Source organism: Cnephaeus nilssonii (assembly GCF_951640355.1).
Source record: "Cnephaeus nilssonii genome assembly, chromosome: 1".
In the NCBI taxonomy this organism is placed as follows: domain Eukaryota; kingdom Metazoa; phylum Chordata; class Mammalia; order Chiroptera; family Vespertilionidae; genus Cnephaeus; species Cnephaeus nilssonii.
Genome location: NC_137072.1, coordinates 24,084,721 through 24,110,257, shown reverse-complemented (window position 1 = coordinate 24,110,257; position 25,537 = coordinate 24,084,721). Strand labels below are relative to the sequence as shown.

Here is a 25,537-nt window from a genome sequence, read left to right as displayed (position 1 = left end):
TTATCTGATTCAGTACACGCCTAGTGGTTACTTACCTACTCTGCGCTGATCACAGTTCTCAATGCTGGGAAAAAACAGGGACAACCTGAGCACACGCCGGTCACAAAGGTAGGTTTAGTGAGGGATCCCAATAGCAATTCAGAGTTAAGTACTACAAGAGGGTGAACACAGTTAATAATAATAACCCACTTATAACAACTTTCTCAATGAGTTTTGAAAGGCCATGTCTTATAATGTTCCTCATGTAGAATGATGAACTCACATCAAAGACAAATTAAGGAAAAAAGTAATTATGAGTGGGGCTTGGATTGGTGCAATCACACTTCGTTCCCTGATTTTTTTTTAATCCAAGGATAGATGTTAGAATATGTGATGCATTCTAGGAGAAGTAACAGTTATGGGGGAGGCATTGAGCAGGTACTCTTCACTTTTATATGATCAAAACACATGGAGATTAATTGGTTAATGAGAAAAACAGGTTATAATTTACTGAGGATTCCTAACTTCCACTTAACCTTGTTCAGGTAAGGACTACACAGGCAAAACAATTATAACTAGGAATCATAAAAATCACTGTGGTAATGGTGAGTTGTTTTTAATTTTTTAATTTTTTTGTGTATTTGTAATAAGTAATCTTTCTTTTCAATATGGACTTATTGCCAGCTGAATTTTGAGGAGATAACTTGTTTCCTTTATTTTTTTTAACTTTTTTTCTTGCTATTTTTATTATTCTAGATCTTGAAGATAAGCAAGTGTAGCAATACCAGACAGGGCCCAATTTGATTTAAAGCAGAGATGGCAGAGGCAGCTGACTGTTGGAATACAACTGAGAAAGGGCGTGAAGAGAGGACAAGCAGCTCTTAGGGAAGCAATAGGGACAGAGACCATAGCAAAGTTGAGGAAAGAAGCAGAAAATATGAAGGATAGAGTTTCAATTGGAAACAGACCAAAGGCAAGTGAAACAGAAAACCAGAAATAAGGAAGAAATCATTTTGAACTTCTAAATAATGCCCTGTTATAGCCTTCACAGAATTAAGTACCAGCGAGCCTAGTTAGTCCTTTGTAGAGCTGGCCACTCCTCCAGGGAACATCTCAGGGCGCCTTGGAAACCAAAGAGCAAGTGGCTCCCTGAGTTCATCCACTCTCCAGCGTGGTTACCCACCTGTACTCAGTAACTAGTAAAGAAGTCACCTAAGATGTCCTTTCATTTTGTAGTAAAATGGAGGATTTGATATTTTTAAATATATAAATAATATAAAATCACAGAATACAATAAATAAATACAATAAAATAGTTTAAGCATTATTTTCTCTCTAATTTGCAATGAAAGGAACTGCTATTTTGCAAGCTTTTAGCACATGAAATTCTCTTGAATACAGTGATCAGTCACACACTATGTAAGACGTGCCTTAGTGAAAACCCAAGAGACATAAAACCAAGCTTTAAATGTTAACATTGACATTGTATTTAACTGCTTTTTACTGAATCAGGCATGAATCAAGAAAATAATTTCCTTTAACAATGACAAGCAGTAAATAAATTTTAAATGATTGGTGTAATTGTACATGCTTTGCAGCTCTATCTAGTAGAACTTTCTGTGATGATGGAAATTTTCCTCTGTTACGTCCAGTGTGTAGCTACATATAGCTGCTGAACAAATAAACTATGATGAGTATAACTAAGAAAAGGATTTTTAAAATTTGTTTAATGCTAATTAACTTACATGTAAGTAGCCACACTATTTTCATACCTTGGTCATTATGCGCATTATACTTATTCATTCCTTTTTTTTCCACTCTCCTCTATAAAACTCTGAGATCTGTAAGGACACCTAATATCTTGTACATATTCTGACACAGAGCAAGTTCTTCTTCTTCTTCCTCTTTCTTCTCCTCTCCCTCATCCTCCTCTCCTCCTCCTCTCCCTCCTCCTTCTCCTCCTCCTCTTCCTTCTCCTCCTTCTCTTCTCTCTCTCTGTCTCTCATCTGTCCCTGTTCTTCTCTCTCCCTCTCCCTCCCTTCCAAAGTTTATACATATTTATTTAAGTACTGATGCTAACAATCCACTCATTCCTTCCTCTTTTTTCAATACTTATTAACTGAATACCTACTGAATACAAATTGCCGTAATAGGTTCTGTGAGGAATTCACAACATGCATCATCATTTTGAGTTCATGTCTTGGTTTTCTACTCCTGGTGTGTATCAGATCGAGAGCCAAAGACCTTGCACACTTGATGAGTGCCCCCCACAGCTGTATTAATAATTTTTCCCATGCTTTCACCCTTAACAATATTAAATGTGAAAAGGCTATAGAAAGTTTCTTGGTCTATAATAAATTCAAGAATTCTCCTTAAGTTTCTACAATGCCAATTATGTTTAAATAGTAAATTAAATATAAGTTCTAATCCATTATTCTATTGAATGTGGATCCCATTGGTTCTTACTCATAATATACTATTAAAATAAATTCACACGGGCGATGTACTGAGTGACAGTTTGACAGCTTGAAATTCTGATGGGGCATGCATATCTCTTGTATAACTAGGTTTAAAGCTCTTTTGCATATTTACAACCTTGCAACATGCTGAAATTACAGCAGGGATCTAAAATTTAATTGTAATTGAGGAACATAAATCCTCCATTTCCATAGAATTTAATTAAACACTTCCATTTGACTTTACACTTCTGCTTACCTGTCAAGATCTGAGTTTACATGATCCTGGTAGTAAAATCTAAAATGAAATGGACAGCCAGAAAGACTTTATTTGATCAGGTGGTGTCAATTAAGTATATGGTGAAAAAAAATGTACCACATTAGAACAGAAAATGCTTTATATTTTATAATGAGCAATTTTTAAAAAGAGAATTTAATGAAATTTTGAAGTCTTTCATCTCCACTAAAATTGGTACCAACAGTGAAATAAATGGGTAAATTACTATATATATATATATATGAACTAATATCTGCTCATATAACCCAATAAAAGCAGAATGACAAAGGGAAGAAAGCAAAAATTTAAAATATAGTGAACTAAAAAGGAATCACTTTGAGTCCAAACAGAAGGATTCTGTTTCTGTGGGACCTCATCTCTGAATGTTATTTTTTCCCTTGAAAAAAAGCAGCCTTGAGACTCTATCCTATATAATAAAACCCTAATATGCAAATTGACTGAATGGCAGAATGACCAGTTGCTATGACGCACACTGACCACCAGGGGCAGACGCTCAACACAGGAGCTGCCCCCTGGTGGTCAGTGAGCCAGAAGCCGGGTTCACCGCTGGCAGGTGCAGTGGTGGTGGTGGGAGCCTCTCCCGCCTCCACAGCAGTGCTAAAGATGTCCTAAGCCATCAGTGAAACATCCCCCGAGGGCTCCCAGACTGTGAGAGGGTGCAGGTCAGGCTGAGGGGAGCCCCCCCCAGTGCACAAATTTCATGCACTGGGCCTCTAGTGTCATAAGAAGAAAAAAAGAGTGCTGTGTGTCTGAACCTGTTTTTAAGGAGGTGTAGTTGCCATATTTTATAGAGTTAATTATCCAACCATTGAAGGAATTTACTTTTGCTTTTCACAGTGCCCAGTACTTATTAAATGGTCAGTAAATATTGGTTGAATAAATAATAATGATGGAGTCTATGTTATAGGTACTGATAGCACCTAAAGTAATCCTCTCTATATATTTTCTTTATTACATGGTTTACCTGTCAAACTTTTATTAGATTACTAGAGGCCCAGTGCATGAAATTTATGCACCAGTAGGGTCCCTAGGCCTGGCTGGCGATCAGGGCCAATTGGGGCCTTCCATGTCGCCCCCTGATGGTCAGCGCATGTCATAGTAAGCAATCCAAATCCTGGTCTCCCAGTCAAACTCGTGTGGGGACAATTTGCATATTAGCCTTTTATATATATAGATGTCATCTTTGATGACAAGTAGAAGCAAAATGACCAAGGCTCCATAGTTTCAAAAAGAACAATATCTCACTTGGATTAAATTGTTAATGAGTAGTATCATATGAGCTCCCCAATTCTTTGATAATGTTACAACAGAGAAGGGGTTAATGACAAGTATTGATTATAGTTTTCAAGGATAATGAAAAGTAATACCTGATTTTGTAACTTTGATACAGAAAGTGTATCTCCCCAGATTTATAAGAAGCAATAGGGAAGGCTCCTGAGAAACTTCTATGACGCTGTGGACAAATGTGTGTCCTCAAACTTGTTTTGGTAGTATGCTGGTGCTCAATTTCTTTAGACAGCTCCATGACACGTGTTAAATATACCAGTTGGTACAGCCACCTTGAGCCTTTTCTTTTTTTGTTTTTTTTTGTTTTGTTAATCCTTACTGAAGATATATTTTCCATTGATTTTGAGAGAGAGAGAAAATGAGAGAGGAAGAGAGAGACATCGATGTGGAGACACATTGAATGGTAGCCTCCTGCACATGCCCTGACCAAGGCCCAGTGATGGAACCTGCAACCCAGGTATGTGCCCTTGACTGGGAATTGAACCCATGACCCTTCAGTGTGAAGGCCAATGTTCTAACCATTGAGATACACTGGCCAGGGTATTGCACCTTTTCTTAAGGAGAGAATACAAAGTCTGGCAAATGAGTGCTTTCCATGTTCTGGGCTTACACACTTGGAGGAAAGGAGAATTGCGAAGATTATATTTAACACCAAAGTAGTTTAATTATGGAAAAGCTACTGGAGACAGTTAAATGGAATATTCAACAATATTTTTCAACAGGTGCAGTTTCGGTATCATTTGTCTCAGCATTCACATCTCTCGGTTTTCACAAGAACATCACTGGATGGAAATTTGCAAAAGCAGGGTGATCTAATTGGAATCTCCAAATTTCAATGGAGACAAGCAAAAATCAATCTCTATGCAAAGACTGGAGAATCTAGTTTGCCTTTTCAGGTAAGCATATACAAATTAATAAAACTCAGCAGAAGATTCCTATTTAATGTTAATCTTCTCAGACAACCATTAGCACATATATCCCTTCGACATCAATAAAGCAAGCATGTTCACAATCAGGAATGAGTAGAGAGGTTATCTTGACTAAGTGCTCAAGAGTGATCTGTGGAAGCATAGCAAAGGTGGGGCTAAGACCTTAATAAGATGGCAGAGATGAGAGTAACTTATTAGGAAAATGTTCTTTGTGTGTGTGTGTGTGTGTGTGTGTGTGTGTGTGTGTTTTAAGTGTGGATAGTGGATTATTTGAGATAGTGAAAAAACCTTACTTGAGCTATATTCACATTTTAATCCTGTTGCTCTATTTCTGTTGCCCATTAATATTGGAGATTTTCTTCAATCCTTGATGTCATTTTCTTGGTTAATAATAAAGGATGGCAACTGCAGCTTATCAAATGAGTGCCCCAACTTTCACCCCCTGCACATGGCTCCCTTCTGGATGATGTTTGAAATGAGTTACTTTTGAACTAGGTTTAGAAACTAAGTAGATTGTAGTGGAAAATGCAATGCCTTCAGAATCAGGTGGTCTGAGTTCTGATCTCTGCTCAGTTCATTGTTTCCTAAGTGACTATGCATGTTACATCTTTGAGCTTCAAATTTCCAAGTCGGTGAAATCCCAGTAGTAGTCAAAACAACACTTTAGGGGATTCTGAATAATGGAGAAAAAGTTGCCACAATAGTGGCTGTGAACATAGGCTCTGGAGCCTGGGGTTTCAAATCCAGGTATAGAATCATAGGGATGTTGCTTAATCCCTCTGCCTTTCTGTTTCTTCCTCTGTAAGTGTGTGTGTCGGTGGGGGTATGTGAGAAGGTCATTGTTAGGGTGTTAGGGGTCTCTGACACATAACACACCTCATTTGGTCCTTATTTTGAATCAATTGAGATAAATATAAAAGTCAAACAAATAGTGAAATATTTTAGAGAAGGTGGCTTTAGAATCTGCAGCCATATATTTAAAATAATACTTTACCTCAGAATAAATAGATTCACTCAGTGAACAACCAAGTCTGCTAGAGAAGGATTAGACTCACATTTTGGGGGACGCCTTTTATCATTATCCAGGGATAATATCAGAGAGCCTGCCTCCTGAAGACGGGTTGGCTCACAAAAGGAGGGTTGAATGAGAGACAAAGAGGATGAGTTGAGAACACCCAGCTTTTTTTTTTTTTTTAACATCTCCAGTCAGTTAAATCTTCCTCCTCCCAGGGAAAAGAGTAAGGGGTCCGTAACAGCAGTGCTGCTTCAGGGAAGTCCCTGCCCAAGGAAGCAGGAGGAATAGGGAATAGAATGGATTGCTATTAGTATTATACATTAGAGTTATTGTGAAGATTAAATAATTTATGATTTACACATGTAAAGCACGTGGAAGAAATCTGGCATAGAGTAAACAGCTATTACTGTTGCTGTGGTTATTACCTTAACATTGTCTGGGAATAATAGACACTCTGTAAATGTTAGTATTCTTATTTAGAGGCCTGTCCTATTGACCAGAAATCTAGGCTCAATGATTAGAGGCTTTTTCACACAGTTCTCAGGGATTATATATATATGACTAGAGGCCCGGTGCACAAAATTCGTGCACGGGGGGGGGCGGGTGTCCCTCAGCCCAGCCTGCACCCTCTCCATTCCAGGACCCCTCGAGGGATGTCCGACTGCCCACTTAATGGGCAGTCAGACATCCCTCTCACAATCCAGGACTGCTGGCTCCCAACAGTTCGCCTGCCTGCCTTCCTGATTGCCCCTAACTGCTTCTACCTGCCAGCCTGATCATCCCCTAACCACTGCCATGCCAGCCTGATTGATGTCTAACTGCTCCTCTGCCAGCCTGTTTGCCCCCAACTTCCCTCCTCTGCCGGCCTGGTCACCCCTAACTGCCCTCCCCTGCAGGGTTGATTGCCTCCAACTTCCCTTTCTTGCAGGCCCGGTCCCTCTCAACTGCCCTCCCTTGCAGGCCTGGTGCCTCCCAACTGCCCTCCCCTGCTGGCCATCTTGTGCCGGCCATCTTGTGTCCACATGGGGGCAGGATCTTTGACCACATGGGGGCAGCCATCTTGTGTGTTGGAGTGATGGTCAACCTGCATATTAGTCTTTTATTAGATAGGATAGAGGCCTGGTGCATGGGTGGGGGCCAGCTGGTTTGCCCTGAAGTGTGTCCCGGATCAGGGTGGGGGTTCCCTTGGGGTGTGGGGCGGCCTGAGCGAGGGGCCTGTGGTGGTTTGCAGGCCGGCCACGCCCCCTGGCGACCCAAGCAGAGGCCCTGGTATCTGGAATTTATTTTCCTTCTACAATTGAAACTTTGTAGCCTGGAGCAGAGCCAAGCCTCCTGCTCACTCCGTGGCCGGCAGCCATTTCTGTTGCAGTTAATTCACCTTCTATAATTGAAACTTTGTAGCCTGGAGTGGAGGCCTAGGCCAGCCAGGGCAGGTGGAAAGCTTGGCTTCCTACGTTGCTGGGGGCAACCCTTGCCTCCTGCTCTTTCCAGCTCAGTAGCTGCTGCCATTTCTGTTTGGATTTGTTTACCTTCTATAATTGAAACTTTGTAGCCTTGAGTGGAGGCTTAGGCCAGCAAGGGCTGTTGCCTGGGAAACTCAAGCCTCCCTCCTGCTCTCGGTGGCTGTAGCCATCTTGGTTGGGTTTATTTTCATATTTGCTCCTGATTATCTGGTGGGCGTGGCTTGTGGGCATGGCTTGTGGGTGTAGCGGAGTTAGGGTCAATTTGCATATTACTCTTTTATTAGGTAGGATTCCACTCCCAAATCTAATGGACAAAAACACTGTGAATCTATGAACTTTTAATTGGAAAACATTTTATAAAGGCCAGTCATGGAATCATTTTCATGTCAATGTCTATTACATGTGACAAGACAAATAAAATCAGAACAATTTGAAATCTTGTCTCATTTATTTATATTCTATATAAAATTTTTAAATTAGGTCTACTTTTAGTTAGAAAGAAACCATTAAGATCATTCAGAGTCTATTGTTCATTGACATTATTGGGAAGAAAACAGAATGTCCTTTTCTACACAAAAATACCTTCACATGAATTTTTATAGCAGCTTTATTCATAATTGTCAAAAGATGGAAGCAACCAAGATGTCCTTGAGTAGGTGAATGGATAAATAAACTGTGGTACATCCAGATAATGAAATATTATTCAATGTTAAATACAAATGAGCCATGGAAAGACCTGGAGGAACTCTAAAATGAGTATTGTTAAGCAAAAGAAGCCAATATGAAAAGGCTATCAACTGTATGATTCCAATATATTACAATCTGGAAAAGGAAAAACTCTGAAGACAATAAAAAAAATCAGTGGTTGCCAGGGATTAGGAGAGGCAGGGGTAGACAAGAGGGTTTTTAGGGCAGAGAAAACATTTTGACAATATAATGATAGACACATGTCCTGTATACATTGGTTCAAACCCATGGAGCCATAAAGTAAACTATGGACTTTGTGTGATTATGATATGTAAATGTTTATCAATTGTAGCAAATGTCCCTCTGGTGGGGGATGTTGATAATGGGGGAGACTATGCATGGGTGGGGGCAGGAGGCATATGGAAACTCTCTACCTTCCCCTCAGTTTTGCAGTGAACCTAAAATTGCTCTAAAAGTCTTAATAATTTAATAATAAAACAAAACAAACACCAGAATGTCCTATTAGTACTAGTTATTTGAGAAATATTATGGGTTGACAACAAAGCCATTCCTTTCTAAGCCTGGAGGCACTCATTAACCTATCATTATTGAGGAGTTTCAGCATTGTGTAGTTTTTTTTTCTCTTTAATATTTCTTTAGGATTTTGGTTTTTGTTTTGCTCTGATTTGCAGTACAAATTGAGACTACTCTTTATTATCTGGGGAATATTAAGTAGTTTGTAGATTCACTAGTGATTTGATAGGATTTTATAATTTGATAGCAAGACATTTGTGATGTTTTCTAAAGCAGGCTTGTCCAACTACTCTCCTTTCTCCCTTTATCCCCATCCACGGGGGCTCAGCACCACATGTTGGCTCTTCTCTCTACCCAGTTGGGGCCTCCCATTCATCACTAATCACCTTCAGCTTGATTGTGATGTCCTTCAAAGGGAGGGAATGGTCTTGATTCTTGCTAAGCCTCAGCCATGTTTAATTCATCCCCGAGAAGGTAAGAGTTTTTTCTCTGCCTCGCTCCTTCTTATTCCTATTAGTTGGCTATGTTAAAGGTTTGTTTTAGAGACTACAGGTGAGTAAAAAAAAAAAAAATCCAAGAAAATCTCCATTAGCTTTCCATAAAGAAACCCATTCCAGGATAATCAGCCGCAATTTAGAAAATTAAAATTTGGAAGGCAGTATGTGAAAAATGAATTTAGAGGCAAAACCTAATCTGACCAGAACTATGTTAGGTATTTAGGCAGTTCTTTTAGTGATGGGTTTGATTTACAGCGCTGCCTCCAAGCTTCCTCAGGAAATCATGTAATACATCCCATATGTATTAGATTAACAGCCTCAACTCTGAACTATTCAAATTTCAAAACCCAGCTGGCCCCAAAGACTTTAGATAAGATATCATGGGCCTGTGTTAACAATCTGGTGTGAATCAGTCCAGATTTTATACACAGAAACACACGCAGAGACAAAAATACACAATACATAAATATGCACAGTCACACACACATATACATACAGTATTATTTAATACATATTAATATAAATATCATTAAATATTTCAAACAAATAGTAGACACAGAGTGAGGCAAATACCCATGTACTCACATGTCAGAATTAACTAATGTTAACATTTTATTTGCTTATAATACTAATGTTTGTTAGATGCAGCTTTGTCCTCTTTGTATCTCTTTTTATCCCATTTCTTATCCTCTACAGGAAAAAAAAAAAGCTAATGTTATGTTGGTTTTAACCTGATTTCTCTAAGTGTATATTAAAAAAATATGGAAATACGCATGAGGATTCTAGCTAGGCTCTACTTCATTCTTCTATCAATAACACATGGAAAAGATACTATACTTACAAATAGTTAATCTAGCTTTTAAATATTTGAATATTTAAAGTTTATCTTCTTGGAAATAGTCATTTTTGGCACTTTAAGTTTAGTGGACTGAATCCTTTAAGGGTGACCTTAGTCATCACCTGGCCCTCAGTTCAAAGTGACTAAACTCTGAACATATTTATACAACATAATCCAATCCAATCCAAATATTGGAAAGGAGAAAGGCATAGACTCTATGACCTCGTATTCCCTTGTAGCCACGAAATTCTGATTCACTGTGGTCCTTTTGATGTCTCGTGTACTAGTAGACATCACGACAGAGTGCAATTTGCTTTGATTTCCTTAGGAAATAAGCACCTTGGTCAGGTAGGGCTTTCATGCTTCCTGGAGGAACAGGGTTAGGCTTATGTTTATCCCGTAAGAACAGCAAATTAACAACTGTTCAATATTCTCCCCATTTCCTGAAGAGTTTTTACAGGAAGCATGTAAGTCAAATAGTTAATAGTATTCTTTCCAATATGTTTTAGCTTGTCCTGTTCACATGATATATTCAACTTTTTACACAAATACATTAATTTAATTTGGAATATCCCCTCTAACTGCTGTTCTTAGTTTTAATATCTAAAGTTGACACTTTTTCTGAGTACTGGCCATTGATTTTCAGTTGATCTACTTTCTTTGAGTTTCCTATTAAAATATAATTGTGTCGTATTTTAGATTTCATTTTAAAATGACCCTTTCGAGAAATTTTCTACAGTGATTGATATCATGTTCACTCTTTATCAGAGTCAGTGATAGAAATCAATAACAATTTCCTGACATTATTTGAGGATTCAGTAAGATTTATAATACAAAGGAGAAGGCTGGAGTAGTCTCTGTAAAATTGCTATGTCCTCAGCCTTCTTAATCTAGGGCTTTCTTAAATCTATTTTGCTAGGTAGTTTTGTTCCGCAGCATTTGCTAAAGACTGATTATCTCCTTATTTCATTATAGTGATGCAATACAGCATAATCATTAAATGGTTCCAGTTCCATATTTTTTTTACTAAATGTCTGACCTCCAACCAATTACTTCAACTCTCTAAGCTTCTGTTTCCTTTGCTTTAAAATGAAGGCAAAAATAGCATCATCTTTCACAGGGTTAAGGCAAGTGAACATGCCTGGTGTGTAGAAAGCTCTAAATAAAAGTTGCTCTTGCTCTTATTATTGATACGACCATCATTCAAAAATTACTATATTTCAATTTCTCTTAATATCTTTCTGCTTTCTCCATTGCCTCTTAGACTTATATTTATTATCCTTGTTATTCATTTTTAAAACATCAAAGAACCAAAATCTAAATACGCTAGTTGAGTGTTTTTCTGGAAAAGCTTCCCTTAGTTTTGCAGGTGTAAAAAGTAATCCCTTGATTATAAACATCATTTACAAATTGTGGTTCCTGAAAGCAAAAACAAGAAATGATTTTGCTCATTCATGGAATAACATAACTAATTAATTAAAACAAATTTCAACAGATCCTGAGAAATAGTTTTAGAAGGGAAAGACATCTACATACGATTTAAAGTTTAAGTTTTCAAATTGCCTTGAAAATCTTATGAAATGAGGTTTTCAATCTTTCTTCATCCATGGTTGAACACTTCTCTGAGCAATCTCTTTTTCACTTACTGATTATTAATAGGTACTGTCTTTTCCAAAGGGAGCTGCATTGGGTTACAAATAAAGATATCAGCTTGGTTAAAACAACCAGTAAAAAATAGGAATAGCCAATATGATTTTGAAATCATCAGATGAGATTTTAATTAATGGTAGATCATATTTTTTATTTCATAGTCCTAAATTTAATTATATGGAAGTTAACAAGAAGAGGTGTAGATCACTTAATGCCATTTTTATTTGTTTTGAAAGTTGTTTTATGCTTACATTTTAGTAAGAATATCTAAAAGAGTCTAGTGGTTTCCTTCAGGAAAAATGATAAAACCATATTTTAAAGACCTACCCCATAATTCCACTTTAACTCATCCCAGGGCCCACTCACTCCATTTAAAGAATAGGATCATGCATCTCTCTAGGAGAACAGAAAATTGCCTATATATTCTGTATTTTATCCAGCTTGTCTTTGAGCAGTGCAGGACTTCAAATATGGTCATCAACAAATGCTTATCTAGTAAGTTTAAAGAATTAAGCATCTATATTTTAATTGACTTCAACCAGAATGTATTATGATAATGAATAAAATGAAAATCCTTTCAAAATTAAAGGTTTCCAAAATAAATTACAATAACTTAATGGTGTTAACCATAAAATATTTCACAATTGCAATACCTGTATTTCATTTGTTAAAATTTATCTTTAAAACCTGTTATTATTTCCTGCCTCTTGGATGAAGGCCAAATTTCTCAGTTGGCTAAGACTATACAGAAACCAGTTTTAATCAGAATTTTTAAAATTATATACATCTTATTATAAAGTATCAAACATTTTACACTCCTGACCACAATCACCTCCCATCATATTCTTTATCTTGAGTTAACTATAGACACTAGTTTATTTTTACTCCTATATCCTTTCTATGTATGTACTATGATGTACGTACCATGTATATCTAGAAACCCATTGTGTATTTTTAGCCTAATAGTATTATTACTGGCAATATGGGCTCTTGGTTATTAACTATTTGCAGGAAAGAGTTCACAATAAGTCCAGGTGATTTTGAGAGCACATTTATTAAAGCTGGGGAGAGAGAAACAAAGAAAAGGCTTAAGACAGAAGAGGCAATATTATATCAGTAGGAGTGAGCTAGGCAGAGCTGCCTTGCCTCTTTGGAAAGAAAGTCACAGGGGAGAAGTGTGGCAGCTGGGCTGTGTGGACTCAGGAAACAAATTACAGGGGCAAAATAAGGGCCCTTGGAGAAAGAAAGCAAAGATACGTTCCGTAGGAAAGAAGCAGGGAAAGAAGAAAGCATGCTCTAAGAGAGAGAGTGCACACTAAGTCCTTGGTATTAAGGGTTTTTATTTGTTTTCTAAAGGCAGGAATTTTAGGGGAGTTCTTAGGGAAGGAACTCAATAGAATATTCATAGTTTTCCAGGTGTGCCCTTTCAGGGTCCTGGTGTCTACTGATAGGTTGGCACCAGGGCAGGTGGTCATCAGTCATCGCAGCTAGTCCTGATGTCAGCCATGACTCTCTTCATCTGATTTTGTTGCTTTTCTGGGCCTGGAGCTGAAACACAAATGAGGCCTAGATGTTATCTCTAGTATAACCAAAACTCTATCTCTGTAGCCAATAGACCTGGGACTTTGTTCCTAAGATTATTTGATGCTGATCAGAACCTTATTGTCCTGAGGGCTTAATACTTTAGCCAATGATCCTGCAAGGGAGAAGGAAGCAGGTGAGGCAGGATGCTGGATAGGGCCAGTTTGAGTTAGCCATCTGTCTCAGTTTCTCCATTCTACTTGCCAATAAATTTTTCTAGCTTCTTACTATCCTGACTCAGTATCATAGTATAACTTTTTTTGTAATTTATTTCTTTTATGCAGAAGCACATATTGAAGGTCTTTCCATATTAGCACATAGAGATAGATTAATGTTAACTGGCATAATAACCCATAGTTTATATCACCATTAATTTATGACTCACATTTGAATTACTCATATTCATTTGTTATCAAAACCAGCATTGAAATAAATATTCCTGTACAGGCCTTCATGTGTATGCCTAGGAATGTCTCTCTAGCATAAAGGCTGAAAAGTAGGATTAATTTTTGTAGTCTATGCAATTTTTCTTTTATTTTTTTATTAAGATTGTAGAATAACAACAGAATAATGTGAGTGATTAACAAGAAGAAAATTAATTATATCAATCATTATTCAGAGTGTTAGAATAAATTAAACTTAAATAGATGCTTTGGCATATGAATATTACTAATCACTGTATAGGGTTATAGATTGTATGCTTTACCTTACTATGTAAATTATGTATATGTATACATACTACATATAAGTATTTAAATATTCTGATATGAAAATGAATCATTGTTTCCAGCAGACACATTACAAATGAATTTATATCTCAATTAAATTGAGTTGTAAACCACACAGTTGATTATCCCAAAGAGATCATTTTAAATACATATGACTTTTAATAGCTCTAATGGGAAGGCAATCCTTCAGTACTGATGAATGTTACAACTTTTAATTGAAACAAGGTTACCTAAAGTACTAAGATTACATAAAATGTTGTCAAAGCAGTTGTGACTATTAAATTATAACTTGAATGTTCTGGTCAGAATAATTTTCTAAAATTAGATAGATGCAAATGAGCTTCTCTCTACACAAAGACATTTGTTTTTATGGTATATTTTTAATAATTTGTCTTTCTGTAATTATAGTTAATTTTAGAAGCTACTGTTTTATCATCAAATGCTTCCGTTGCCCTAGATGACATCAGTATATCCGAGGGATGTGAAATTTCATATATGTCACTGCCAGGTACCAGCATAGTAAACAAAGGTAAGTTTATCTCATAGTCATTGCAATTTTAAACTTTGGAATAACTAGTTCTTCTTGATATCTACACTAATAAAAGAGTAAGATGCAAATTGACCACACCTTTGTGATGCCCACCAGCCAATCAGGAGTGAGTATGCAAATTAACCCAAGAAAGATGGTGGGTTAATTTGCATATGCAGGCATTGAGTGGCCAGGGGCGGGGCAGGACGCTTGTGGTGCCAGCAGCCAGGGGAAGGAAGGCCCATTCTTGCACAATTCTTCGTGCATTGGGCTTTTAGTCAAAATATAAAATACATTAGAGTTCTTCAATAATATAACTCACTAATATTTAATGCCAGATGTGGGTTAAATCACATGTCCTTGAAAACTAAAACATATATATTTTAATTTTATTTTTTAAAATATGTTTTTATTGATTGAGAGAGAGAGAGAGAGTGAGAGAGAGAGAAACATCAACCAGTTGCCTCTTGAATACACCCCTCCAGAGGATCGAGCCCACAACTTGGGTATGTGCCCTGATTGGGAATCATACCAGTGATGTTCAGTGCACAGGACAATGCTCAACTAACTGAACCATAGGCTAGGACTATTTATTTATTTTTATTTTTAAAATTAAATTTATTGGGGGTGACATTGATTAATAGCATTATATAAGTTTCAAGTATGTAGTTCTACAATACACCAACTGCATATTGCACTGTATGCTCACCACCTTCCATCACCATATATTTGACCCACTTTACCCTTTTCCACCTCCTCCTACCTCCCTTCCCTCTAGTAATCACCATAGTGTTGTCTGTGTTTATAAGTTTTTTGTTTGTTTTATTTGTTCATTTATTTCTTTCTGTTTTATATCACACATATGAGAGAAATCATATGGTTTCTTGTCCTTCTCCATCTGACTTATTTTGCTTAGTATAATGCTCTCAAGATCCATCCATATTGTCACAATTGGCAATATTTCGTCCTTTCTTATGGCTAAGTAGTATTCCATTGTAAATATTTATCACATCTTCTTTAACCCATCATCCATTGAATGACACTTAGGTTATTTATATGTCTTGGCTACTGTGAATAATGCTGCAATGAACATAGGCATACATATAGCTTTAGGAATAAATGTTTCCAGAGTTTCAGGTGGTTACCTAGCAGTGGGATTGCTGAGTCATATGGTAGTTCTAGTATTCATTTTTTAACAACCTCCGAACTATTTTCCAAAATGGCTGTACCAATTTAGATTCTCACGAGCAGTACATGAGTTTTCCTTTTTCTCCACATCATTTCCAACAGTTGTTATATCTTGTCTTATTGATAACTAGCGTTCCCGTTGCAGGAAAAATCCTGCAATAGGGTTTCCTGCTGCACTCTACCCCGCCCCGCCTGCTCTCCTCCCTTGTCCCCCGGCCCGCCTTCTTCGCCAGCCCACCCCGCTCTCCTTCCTTCTCCCCCGGCCCCGCCTCCGTTCCTTCCTTGTCCCCTGGCCCGCCTTCTCCGCCAGCCCGCCGCGCTCTCCTTCCTTCTCCCCCGGCCCCGCCTCCGCTCCTCCCTTCTCCTCCCCCCAGGCTTGCTTGCTTCTCCGCAGCTTTGCTCCCTTCAGCATCTCTTGGCTTCTTTCTACACTGTCTTGATATGCAAATTAGCCGCCATCTTTGTTGGGGTAATTTGCATACTCGTCCTGATTGGTTGGTGGGCGTGGCTTGGCTGGTGGGCGTAGCGAAGGTGCGGTCAATTTGCATATTTGTCTATTATTAGGTAGGATAGCACTTCTAACATGTGTGAGGGATATCTCATTGTAGTTTTGATTTGCATTTGCTTTATAGCCAGTGAGGTTGAGCATCTTTTCATATATATGTTGACCATTTGTATGTTTTCTTCAGAAAAGTGTCTGTTTCAGATCTTCTGTCCATTTTTTAATTGGATTGCTTGGGATTTTTTTATTGTTGTTGAGTTGTATGAGTTCTTTATATATTTTAGATATTAGCCCCTTATTGGAGGTATTGCTTGCAAATATTTTCTCCTATTCAGTTAGTTGCCTTTTTGTTTTGTTGATAATTTCTTGCACTGTGCAGAAGGCTTTAATTTTATACAAAATATATATTTTTAAAAAAGTAAAACTATGGTATGTCAAAATCTATACTTCAGTCTATCTTCCAATGATATTCTAAACTTTAAGCTAAAATTGTCACATTTAGGTATTTCAATTTTAAAAATTATGAAAGAATTTTAATTATTTTGCTTGTTTTAAAGCACATCTATAAAAATAATTTCTATTTTAATTTTGTTTGGCAATTAAATTTAATATATAATAAAATTCATGTTTCAGAATCACTTAGGATTAAAAAAATATATTGTTTGGAAAAGTGACTTAAGGCTAGCCAAAAATTTAAATCTTATCCTAATTCTCTGTGTAAATTCAAAACATAATATCTATTATATATAAAAGGATAACATGCTAATTGTCCATCGGGTAGTGACATCATATAGCAACGTCCATCTTCCTTTTCCTAGCAATGACTAGCCTCCTTGCATTTTCTTCAGCCCAGGAACATGACTTGCTTTATAGTCAGGTGCAAACACTTCATGCTTTAACTAAATGTCTGTGAAGCGTTTTCCCATGCCTCATCTCATTTGATCTTCACAGAAGTCCTGGAGTAGGTAGATAGGAGACTCGGTGGAATTCTATTTTCTTTTCATTAGCCAAAAATACGGAGATTTAGAAATCTTAGAAACGTGACCCGACTGAAAAGAAGTAAGAAATGGTGGACCTTGAAAATGACTTCAGGTTTTCTCACTGCACAGAATATAGTCAAACACTGCTGCAGTTAAATATTTTACTCTTTGTTCTCCCTGCGTGATCTACACTAATAATCTGCTTTGTGTTGATATTTACTGCTATGTTGCTGACAATTACCTGAAAGAGAAGTTGGGGTGCTTCACTGGGCTGGAAAAAGTTTAGCTAAATCAGAAAGCAGGTCTTATTAAGCAAGTTTATTCTATATCTATAAAAGGCTAAGTTGACTTGCACATGCTCGATACATATAAAGCTCTCACTGGCGCAAATTGCATGTGTGTATTTCCATCTGTCATTGTTGATCGTGAATTTGGTTGACACTTCTATTATATAGAAAGGGTGAATAGTGATATTAAAATATTTCTTCTAATTAATTTTCTTTCAATGTGCATGAATTCGTGCACGGGGCCACTAGTTTTTACATACTAGATGGAGTTTGGCTAATACTTTGACTAAATACTTTATAGAGAGTTTAAATTAAGGAAATATGATAATAAAATGGATTTTTTAAATAGTCAAATAGGCATTTTTGAAAGTCAAGTAGGCAGTTTTGAAAGTCTAATCATTATTTATTTATTTATTTACTTATTTTAAAAAATATCTTTTTATTGATTTCAGAGAGGAAGGGAGAGGGAGATAGAGAGATAGAAACATTAATGATGAGAGAGAATCATTTATTGGCTGCCTCCTGCACACCCCATACTAGGAATCAAGCCCACAACCTGGGCATGTGCCCTTGACCAGAATCGAACCCAGGACCCTCCTGTCTACAGACTGATGTTCTATCCACTGAGCCAAACCAGCTAGTGCAGAAAGTCTAACCATTATTTAAGTCCTGCAAGTACATTGAAACACATATATTGTGTCTGCAGTTACTTTGTGATTCTAACACTAAGTGATGTTTCCCTCTGGCCACTCCTACTCCTGGGTCAATTAATAAATGGGCAGTATTAAAAATGTTGCCTGAACACTGCTACTCTTCATTTTTCTTTATCTGTATACATGAAAAATATTTGCATGTGGAAATCAGACACATCATATACTCTGAAGTTATGTTTCCTTACCCAACATAGTGAGTGAGAAACTTGCATTCCTTATAGGAGGTAAATGTACTAAACCAGGATGACATAGGAGAAACAGTTCTGAATTGAGAATTAGATTAAAGAACTTTTAGTTGAAAGATCTCTATTAAAGACATCTTTCATTGGAGAGATTGTATATATAATTCTATGGGCTAACTTTATATTGTGTTAACATGTAATTAGTCGGAATGTATGTCCTGGGCTTATAATAAATCTTTTAAAGCTCTGTGGAGTAGTAGAAAGGCATTAAAGTTGGCATTGGAGAAGATGTAATTGGAGGCAAAGGTGTGGCTAAATATTTTAAATTATCACTAAAATTAACCTTATCAGAAATCTCAGAGGATTTGATTTCAATTACAGATAATTCTTTTTGTAAATGAATTCAAAACTCATATGTGCTTCAATTTGAATATCAGCCCAGTTTGTCAAAGCATAATTCTAATTAAACCAAAATTATATAAATTATTCCTGAAAGGCCAATGATTTTACAAAAAGGAAAAAAAACTACTGTTTTTGCAAAATTTTTCAATACCCAATTATAGGAGCCTCTTATGGGACAGGACTGGAAGGGGAGTTAAAAAAGATGCCAAGTTCCACTGGTAGTGCTTTATATTTGTGGGGCAAAATATCCAGAGATTTACCTTGACCCTGTATTTTATTTTTTGTTTTGGTAATACTCACTTGAGGATATTTTTCCATTGATTTGTAGAGAGATTGGAAGGAAGGGAGGGAAGGAGAGAGAAAATAAAAAAAGAGAGAGATTGGTTGCCTCCTGCACTGCGTCAGCTTTGAGCCTGCAGCCTGGTTTGAGTCGGCAGCCCAGGTACTGCCCTTAATCAGGAGTCAAGCTCGTGACCCTTTGGTGTGCAGGCTGTTGCTCTAACCACTTAGCTATGGGCCAGGGCTCAACCCAGTATTTTAATTAAAGCCTTTGAAAGCTTCAGTTGGCATTGCAATTGGCTATAACCCTTTGGGGGCAATTCTTAGAATTAGCCTTATGTTTACATTTGAAGCACCAGACACATGATGGGAATAGCAAATTATACATGATTTGTCTTTATGTACAGCTTCTTTATCATAAGCATATTTAAAAACTAGTGGTCATGAAACAATTATGTCTACTGTTTATGTGTTGAAGGAGAAGAGGATGTTTTACCCTTTTCATCTCTTAATTTTAAAGGTGGATTTGTGCCACGTGAGGATGCAGGCTGTATTTCATCCAAGGTCTGTGATTTTACATCTGTCAGCCCAAAAGGAGCAGATGAAGCCAATTGTGGTGAGTCAGTACTTTAGTTACTTAGTCACTTTTAGTGACTTTTCATCACTGCAGTAGTCAGTTGGCTAAGATGTATGTGTACGTATTCACTCTCTGAATATGAAATGCATACTACTTAAGTGTGTGGTGTTTAATAAAGACAGAATTGAGACCTCTTAAAACTAAAATGACTTGCAGTTGAACCTCAGAGAGAAGGAAGGAGAGGGGAGGTAAGAGCAAACAAAGGATTTGCATGCATGCATATAAGCATAACCTATGAACATAGACAGTAGGGGGTGAGGGCATGTGCTGGGGTGTGGGAACGGCTGAGGGGAGGTCAATGAGGTGAAAAGGAGACATATATAATACTTTAAACATTAAAGAATTAAATAAAAAGAAAAGAAAAGAAAGCAAACCAGGTTAGCTTTAAAGCAGTAGAAATGAATGAAGACACCTTATTTTCTGTTGTGCTGTGTTTGAATATAAAATTTGAAATAAATGCAAAAATGAATTCAAAAGACAAGAACAAGAGTCTATTATAAATATTCATTGATTAAATAAATATTCATTGATTAAATTCTTTTTTTCTATTGTAAGAATGCTTACTTTTATTGTAAACAGTTGCCATTCCAGTGCTACATAATGCAGAGGAAAACATAATGCTTAAGTATATTCTTTCAAACTACAGTGCATCAATAAATAAATTGGTCTTAAAACTATAGATCATAGCTATTTCTATATATTATTAAATCTTTCAGCGTTTCTTTTAACTTTCTCCTTTTCAAAGCTGTGTTTCCATTCTTTCTGTATTATGCTGATGTTGCTCTAGAGCAGGGGTCCTCAAACTTTTTACACAGGGGGCCAGTTCACTGTCCCTCAGACCGTTGGAGGGCCGGACTATAGTTTAAAAAAAACTATGAACAAATTCCTATGCACACTGCACATATCTTATTTTGAAGTAAAAAAACAAAATGGCAAAAAACACCCGCATGTGGCCCGTGGGCCGTAGTTTGAGGACGCCTGCTCTAGAGGAATCCTACCATTCCTGGAAAATTAATAAAGAAGAAAAAGAAGGGGGGGGGTGTTAGTGGATAAGCTTTTGCAAAAGTATTTATATAACTACTATTGAAGACAATGAGAATGAATAAGAGGTAGTTTTCAGTTAAGAAAATGGGGGGCATGGATATATTTATAAGGCATGGTGGAGCGCAGAGTTGGAGAGACTTTCAGCAATTCATGCAGAACATAGATAGGAATCATGATAAAAATGAAGGCCATTGGTGAGTTTTGATACACTGGCAAGGTAGCCATGCTTTGACTCACCACAAGCCTTTATTGTCTTAATGTCTACTATGTACCAAGAGATTCGTTAAAGAATAAGGTGAGTCTGTTAGGAAAGAACTACTTTAGCAGTGTCTAGTAGTGTTTCATTATAGTGTAATATGACTACAACAAAAGTGTAAACAGTGTGCAATTTTAACTCTAAGGAGTTGAAGAATTGTATTATATGGAAGGTAGATACTTTCTCAGCCAGGATTTCTTAAAATGTTTTCTTGCTTTGTCAGAAGAGTCATCTATTGACAAGTCAGCCAGGGATGGGTCAACAGGTCTAAGTCTGTCTCTGGTATACATTAAAACTGCTACCAAATATACATGGTTTAGGAATTTTATCTACATAAACTCTTTTAATCATGAACAATCTAAGAGGTAGGCACTATTATTATCCTCATTTTACAGACTTTCTCATCAGTTAGTGTCCATTCAGTAGACAGAAACCACATGAGAAATTTGAACAGTGAAGATTTAATATAAAGAATTATTATTAGTAAAAAGTAGTTAACTACAAAAAGGGAACAATATAAAGGAAAAGAGTAACAAACGTGGGGAGAAGCTTCTACATCTGGGGCTGAGATGGTGAATCCAAGGAAAGAATACATTTGGATAAGTACACTCTACCTACATCCCAACACTGGGATTTAGACTTTTTTGTAGAGGGTATGACTGGGAACCCTGGAATGTGGGGAAATCCGCTGGGATGCTGTGAGCTGGATTTGGTTCATAGCCAATGGGCCAAGGCAAGGGAGAAATTCTCCACCAGGATGCCTGAAAAATTAATTGAAGGGTCTTTACATTGTTGGCAGTTATAGGGCAAGAGGGGAAAAAAGTACTATGGAAGAAAAAATAAAGTTCCTTCTATTATGGTACCCATCTTGTGCTCTGTACTGAAAAGCCTAACATGGTGCAAACTAATCAAAAGAGAAATGTTTATAGGGTCTAGCTCCAGTATCTCAAAGCAGGGCAAAGAAGAGTACTTTAGGAGCTGAGATACAATTTATAATAATCTATATTATAAAAGGCCTGTGGCCGTAACGCTATAACGACCAATGACTGGGCTCACCAGGAGGTGCATTGATGGGTCCCACAGCGGTGGCAGGCGGGACTCTGGGTCTCACGCGGTTTCGCATGCTGGGGCTCTAGTAAAAGCATAATATGCTAATTAGACCAGATGTCCTTCTGAATTAAGCCGGGGCTTCGAGGGAAGCCCAGTTCCCAGGTGCCTGCTGGAGGCTGGATTGAAGCCGAGACCTGGGTGCCAAAGGGAAGCCGGTGCCGGCAGCCAGGGAAAGGAAGGCCTACTTTTGCACGAATTTTATGCATCGGGCCTCCAGTACATTTATAACTAGCATTCTTCCTCATTAGTGGAATCCCATTTTCAATGCAGGCCATGTGCCTCACAAACCTATATTCTTAAGCACATATTATTAGTCTTTTTATCCTTTCAAGGTCATCATTAAATTAAGAATGATACTTGCCAGAAATGAAGAGTTGCCCTTATGACCAGTTTGAGCAATAGGAAGTTTGAAGCCAGACATAAAAAATTCACTTTTGGAGGTGAACTCATACTCTTACTTAGGTCCCTAAGAGATCAAATAATAACTTAGTTAATTCTATATAGAAGTTTAAACAATTAATGTCCTTAAAAATAACAACAAAACTGAATCCATTCTCTTTAGTAATTATTTCTTTAATCACATTACATTTCATAAATCTGAATGTACTGAATTGCCTTCAATTCCTGTAGGATGTTTCATGGAATTAAAAGATTATTTTCTAGACATGAACAGAAGATGAAGATCACTATTTGGCAATGGGCCCATGACCACAGTGAACTGAGTTAAAAATTGGCAAATAAACTCCAATTCTCTAGAATTTTTATTTTCATTTCTTTGCCTGCTTTTTTTTTTTTTTGCAGAGCTAATTCTATCCTGGGAATCTGTTTACTCATAGAAATGCTAATTTTTCATCCCATTTTTATGAACCTATGCATTAAAGAGTCTGGCAGTGAGTAGAGATGAGATAAAGGCACAGTGAAAAATTTAGAGTAAGGATAAGAGTCTTTTGTCTCTTTGCAGCAAAAAGGAGAGAAGGAAGTACATGGATTTTAAGCTGAGCATCTAGCCTTGAACTAACCAGCATATCAATTTCCCCATAGAGAACTTAATTGCTTGAAAAAGCAGATGTTTTCTGTAAGCTGAAAAAGACAATACCACCCACAGGATTTCTATTCATAAATAATAAATCCTCCTTTAAAAGAACATTAATATTCCAGAATTTTAAATATTTAATATTTTGATGCAATTTATTATAATTTTCTCATTTTTATGAACATTGCTAACCCAACTTGATTTCTTTTTCTTTTAGATAAGAGTGATTATGGCCTGCCACAGAACAGTTATTAAATGTACTGAGAAATAGGTTTTCAGTGCCTCTGAAATATCTTCAAACCTTTTAGTAAAAAAACACACTAGAATATTTTAACCAATTTTGGTAAAAGAAATTTTAAAAAGTTATTGGATTAAAAAAAAAGTTGGGGGTGCCTGGAGATTTTGTCATTTTGTAGAATGTTGAAAACCTTGGATGATTTTGTGATAGGCCATTAGACAGACCTGAGCAGAGCTAGGGGTATGGGCCAGGTACGGAAGGTCACCAGAGGGAAGAGCTCAGGTGCCTAGCAAAGAGCAAAACTGGGAAAAGAAGGACTTCACCCCATTGTAACCTTTCTTCTATTAGCATATCGCTATTAACATGTGGTTTAGACCTCACTGTTCAGGCAGTTCAGACTCTCCTCTGACCTTTTCTCCCCTGGCATGTTGCTAGTCATGTGGGTTGCACCTCCAGGACAAGGAGGTTTTGACCCCCCATCAGATACATCTAAGCCTCAGTTGTGTTGCAGCTCCAGGCCCAGAAAAGGAGCAAGGCCAGGTGGGGTGATGCCACTGGTGACATTAGGACCAGCTTCATTGATTAATGATCCTCTACTCTGGCACCGACCAATCAGTAGAGGCCAGGACCCTGAAAGGACACGCCTGGAGGGCTGATAAATATCCTATTGAGAGCCTTCCCTGGGAATGTCCCTAAGATCCTGGCTCTTAAAAGCCATTAGGACTTTGAACCCAGTGCTACTCTCTCTATGGAGCACACCCATATCACTCTCCCCGCCCCACCCCCGTGCATTTTTCTTGTTTGTCTGTTTCCTAAGCTTCAAGGGTCCTTCTTTTGCCTCTGTAACTTGTTTCCTGAGCCCATATCTTCTGTCACTCACTTCTTCTACCCTTGTGACTTTCTAAATAAAGGTTCTCTTATAGTTTGAGTCTTGGCTCTGAATTCTTTCTTAGCCAGAACTCAAGTACTAAGGTTGCTGAACCAAGGTTTGGTCTGACTCCACCAGTCTAACACATGGTGCCATTTTTGCCGCCGCCAACAATGTAAGTGAATTTCTATATTCATTTCTGTATTCATTAATTGCAACATAAAACTATGATTATTTAAATTGCAATCTACTTGTACAGATTTTCAAGGAGTCCCTTCCTCCCTCCTTCCCTCCCTCCCTACCTCCCTCCCCACATCTTTCCTTTCTTTTTTGGACAGTTAAAAATACCATACACTGATAATGATGTTAAATTAAGTGTCTCCAATATTTATTTATGATAACTGAAGAACTGAAGAACCTACATAGCAGGGCAGATATAATATCTCTTAGCAGAACTTCCTTTGTCCTTCAGACCCTAATAGGGTGGGCTGTAGGGTAAAGCGCTGATTTCCATTTGGGCCTGGTAAAAACGTATTGGCAAAATTCATGCCAGAGTGATTTTACAATGGGTTTATGTTGTTATTTATGAAGAACTTTGACAAATAATCTATGTTTTCACTTAAGAGAATGTTTCAAATTATTTGGGTATGTGAGCTCTCAAATCCAACTTGGCATCAGTAGGACAAAACCTAAGAAAGTTTGGGAACCTGAGAGGGAGACAGAGAGCAGAGTGCCCAGGTATGTTCAAGCAATCTCAGTGTTGTGAAAAGTTTGTTTCCCCTGCTCAGGCTATTTGAAGTCAGTATGCCACTGTCATCACTTTTAAGCACATCTCTTTATTTTTCTTAGCTTAAAAATTTTAATTTGAATTATTTCTTTAGGTTAGGCACTAAAATTGAATTTTTGTTTAAATGGTTATTTAATGACATAGTGCATTTTGCCCTTTTTTTTTTTTTTTTTGGTCAAAGGGTTATTATGTTAATAAGCAATCATGCCAGCAAAGTAGAAGGGTTCCAGCTACACTGTGCTTGAAGTGCATTTTGAAATTTGCTTTCAGTTCTCTCATGGTCATGAAGATACTGTTCAGAAGGTCCCATTTTTGTAAACAAATATTTAGTTTTCTCAAAGACTAATATAGGTAATGCTACTTTATATAGTGTTGCTTTAGTTCTAGAAAGTAACCTTTATACTTGGAAATGAAAATTTCATGTGTCAAATAGTATCAATGATACATTTTGTTATGTCACATTGGATAAGCAGTATATATATATATATATATATATATATATATATATATATATATATTGTTCTAGTCCACACTATGAAATGCAGATGAGAAAGCCAAATC

General features: G+C 37.2%; 1 protein-coding gene across 1 annotated transcript in view; it reads left to right on the top strand.

Annotated features, from left to right (window-relative positions):
* MALRD1 (MAM and LDL receptor class A domain containing 1) overlaps positions 1-25,537 on the top strand; it is a gene marked incomplete at both ends in the record, with an annotated part of 625,033 nt that overhangs the window by 109,940 nt on the left and 489,556 nt on the right. The window contains 3 exons of the mRNA XM_079776420.1: positions 4,742-4,915; positions 14,350-14,470; positions 19,524-19,619. Coding sequence (XP_079632546.1) covers positions 4,742-4,915; positions 14,350-14,470; positions 19,524-19,619 — 391 coding nt within the window. The remainder of the gene's footprint in view (positions 1-4,741; positions 4,916-14,349; positions 14,471-19,523; positions 19,620-25,537) is intronic.